Source organism: Pterocles gutturalis, unplaced genomic scaffold (genome assembly GCF_000699245.1).
Source record: "Pterocles gutturalis isolate BGI_N339 unplaced genomic scaffold, ASM69924v1 scaffold47856, whole genome shotgun sequence".
NCBI lineage: Eukaryota > Metazoa > Chordata > Aves > Pterocliformes > Pteroclidae > Pterocles > Pterocles gutturalis.
The window spans coordinates 20,794-24,921 of NW_010107225.1; the positions used below are offsets into that span (position 1 = coordinate 20,794).

The 4,128-nt window shown below is 39.0% G+C and overlaps 1 protein-coding gene across 1 annotated transcript; it reads right to left on the bottom strand.

The window, feature by feature from the left end:
- Nucleotides 1-234: 234 nt before the first annotated feature.
- Nucleotides 235-3,600, bottom strand: SLMO2 (slowmo homolog 2 (Drosophila)). Its single transcript, XM_010088024.1, is given in 6 exon segments — nucleotides 235-564; nucleotides 567-633; nucleotides 1,321-1,423; nucleotides 2,283-2,353; nucleotides 2,952-3,041; nucleotides 3,391-3,600. Coding segments are annotated over 6 exon segments (696 nt in total). The 3' UTR covers nucleotides 235-409.
- Between the last annotated feature and the right edge of the window lie 528 nt (nucleotides 3,601-4,128).

Genomic DNA, 4,128 nt, shown 5'->3' on the forward strand with positions numbered 1-4,128 from the left:
CTTTGTATTTCAAGCGTCAAGTAATAGATTTTCTATTAAACCAAGTTGTGTCACACAACTATCAAAAATTAACAAACAGAACAATGCTGGAACAAACCATTCTGCTTAATTTTGGGCTTGGTCCCAAAAGAGGTAGTCCGTAAGTCACACAAATAAAAATTCCACAGAAGCTAACCAACCTAACATGCCAGTCTTCTCCACCATATGCAGCCTCATTGCTAATTGAGGCTATTTCATATCTGAAAACATAAGTTAGTGTTCATGTACATAAAAGAACTATATATATGAAAATTATTTCTTCATCTGTAACCAAAATTCGGTCCAGCTGAACCAATATATTAGCTAGGCTTTGCACATCAGCCTCGTTAGTAAGAATTCAGCTTTTCTCCAAATTAAATTTGAAACATGCCTAATACACAGGTATGCCTTTAAATAACAAAGGATACATGTAATTAGGTTTGGAGAGAAGCTTCAGATTGTTAAGCCTCATTAGCAATATAAGTATATTTACTATCATTTCTCTACAAATGCTGCTGCTGCCATTGAATTCCTCATGGTTCCTCTTGCTGAAGCTGTGAACTCTTCAATTTCAGCATTCAGTCTATTAATTACCCATTCCAATGCTTCACGTCCCTACGGTTAAAGAAAAGTTTATCAGTGTATAAATCTTAGTAAATAAGTAAATAGGTTAAACCCTGTCTTACTGAAAATTACTAAAGACATAATGGTTGAACAAGGAAGAAAAGGTACAGAAATACATCCTTCAGTGATATTTTTTACTTCACTAACCAGATCACTGGAGGAACATGTACTGCCTTACATTTCATGAAAAAATTCCTTATGTCAGCAATGCTCACATTATGAGACACAAAAGATTTTTTATCCAGATTGTTTTATCATTCTTGAGGCTGAACTCAAGATATCTTTGGATTCCCAGAGGACAGACTCTCAACTAAAACACCACTTCATTTCTCTCACAGAACTACTTCAGACCTGTCTGGATGCATATCCTTTTTCAATAGCAAAAACTAACAGGTGGAATCACGAGGACAGCAAGAGGGACAGTGCGAGACCATTAAGAGTGGAGATCTTTTTTCCAGTGAAGATTCAGAGAGCTTTGCCAATAATAATTTATTATGTCCATTCACAGGAAGAAAAAAAAAAAAAAAAAAGAGGAAGCTCAGCAAGCTGAGCATTAATTTTCTACAGTAAAGGCAGTAGAAGTATGGAGACCCTTCCTAAGATTGCTGACAAAGCCAAAAAGTAAAATAGAGATTTTTATTCCAGTAGTCACACATTTCACACCAGGGTCATACTTACTTTATTAGCGTTGGAAGAAATTGTGTTTGCCATTAGCCCTTCTAGGTAACTGCTGAGACTGACACCTTTTACAGATATTATTGCTTCTTGCGTCAAAATGGTTCTGAAACAGCAGGAAACAATTATTCTGAGTAGTTTAAAAACAAAAAAAAAAAGCATTGGTGAAAAAAACTTGCCCCTCCCCAGCAAGTATGTTCCCTCATCAGCTTTGTTGTGTAACACAGAACTTGTCCCATAAACACAACCCACTTCCACAGTGCTTAACTGCTTTATGCTTCTACTCATAAATTAAAAACCAAGACTCCCCACTAAGTCCAGGTGCTCCTTTGTGGCACTCCATTTCCATCTTTAGCGGCAGGAAGAGTGGAAAAAGCAGATTTGCAGTGAAGGTATACTGGGAAAAGGGTATTGAGACATCCCTTTCAACAACGGGGATTTAACATTTCTGACTGCCATGAGAGAAAAAACCTCTTGTGTTAGAATTCCTAGAAAGAACCTTCAGAACTGTCACTCATAGTTCTAGTAGTGTAGACTCAGTAAGCTCTAAACTTGCCTTAAAAGAACAAACCCAACACCAAAACCCAAAACTCCAAAATTAGAGACTGAAGGGAGATAAATGTGCCTTCTAGTGCAAGTTCTGTGCTCAGGCTGATAAGGAGATCAGAAACAAGGAGCTGGTAGCTGAAGATGTGCACAAGCCCAGTTACAGATAGGACACTGGACAACTCCCTGAAAAGCTGATCTGAACTGGACTCCTTCACAGCATGACACTAGGTTTCCCAGTAGCGTGTTGCAGAAGCAATGTCACTAGAGAAAATGACAGTCCATTTACTTCTTTTTTAGACAAGTTACCATAACAGAGGTGATGTAAACCTCATCTCCTGTTCAAGGGAAACCATGGAAATTTTCAAAGCCAAGGTCTGTACTACTTCAGGGCAATCTTGGAACAAAGCGGTACTTACTTGTCTGGGTCGTGAGGGTGTGGTTTATAGACAAGCCTCTCATCTACCGACACTAGGTTTGTGAATGAAATCTGTAGAATACAAGACAAGATTACCCCTTGATAAAAACACTAAAGGAACGTAGCAAATAAAACTGCAGATTCAAAATTAATGCTTATATCTGATTCAAACATTATACTTTAGCACGAATTAGGGTTGTAGAAGAAGACAGAGAAATCTCCAAGTTCACCATTTGCTGATAGACTTCTGTTTCCTTAAATTTTTGGATTTAAAATATACACTACAACCTTTATAAGAAACATTTCAACAGTAGGATCAGACAGATGGAGTAGTACAAAGAGCAAAATGTTACATGATTAGGAAACAGTGACAGCGTACACCAAATAGCTTTTAAAATTTTTTTCTTAACCCTGCTCCCAAAACTGCTCATGTCCTCCTCATCAGTATGTTCAGATGTTTTGGTCCTGACAAGTTCCAAAAACCTAGTAGCTCATTTCTGAAAAACAGAACTGGTCAACTATACACACATTTCTTAAACTTTTAACTTACATTCTTCTAATACAATTTTCAAGTTATTTTCAAGATTATTTTCCTTTCCAATTTCACAAGCTGCTATTATAATCTGTAAACTATTAAAACTATTTCAGTTGCACAAACACAGTTACTTACATTACTGGACTTAAGCTCCATTGTTTTTTTCACAGGGTCAACAACAGAGTGCTCCTGAACATATGTCTTTGTTCTGCTTGTGCCAATAAGCTAGAAGACAGGAAAACATATATGGAATCAATTATGCTAAACAACTGCATTTTTTTAGTGCCTTTAAATGCATAAGTAGTGGTTACTGTATTGAGCAGACCCCAAGACAACAGAATTATGGTTTAGTTTAAAACTATCCAGTTGAGGTAGATCTCATTTTCAAGATGGAAGCAATCTAAGATTGAGGCAATTTTTGGCTATCAGGAAGTCACTATGTGTACTGCTGTTGAGCTTTCCTAATACACAAATGCTTTAAAGTTAAGAAATTATATGTGTGTATTACAGCACCTGGTTCACAAGCTTCCCCTCCCTCCAGCGTCCTTTTCAAGCTCAGTGATACAATACGTACGGATTTCACAATGGAGGGTATGCCCCATTCGGTACTGAGGAGCCTGTGGCTGTGCAGCTTCCCAGTAGGGTCGACGTGTCTGTCCAGGACATCGACTCCAACCACGCTGGGGTTCATGGGGTTTGGGTACTTCTGCATGGCAGCCGTTGTTACCGTTTCCCAGGGGTGACTGCCAAAACAGAATCAAGACGCAGAGTTGTACACCTTCATTTTTTAACAGCATTTCTGTTAAAACTGAACGCAACATATAAATTAATTGATATTTTTCAAATAGTTCAACTTCCTGTTCTCAACCCTACAAACATCCTTGCTTAGAGGAAAACGTCTGTTTCGTGCCTGGACAGCGGCACACGCAGGTGAAGCACACAACACCCACGATTAATCAGGACTCCTGAGCTCAATTACCTTCTGGCTTAGAACTTGATAAGCACGGTTTCCTGTGACATAATGCTAAAAGATTGCAATTTTTTTTCTGGTTTCAGTAATACTAATTTACTAAACTGTTCCTTTCCTCTAACAAATATTTCCTTCCAATTATTTTTCAACACAGGTGTTTTGGAGCACTTGAGCCCCAAAACCATGAAATGACTCCTGATGCTCTGGTCAGCCCTACACCTCGAAGGCGAGGACAGCACGAGGAGACCCCCACCACGGCCACCCCACAGCTGGCTCCGCGCTACACAGGTACATCTCCTGGGCCGGTTTGAGGCGGCTCCCCCCAGCTCACCGGCTGCATCC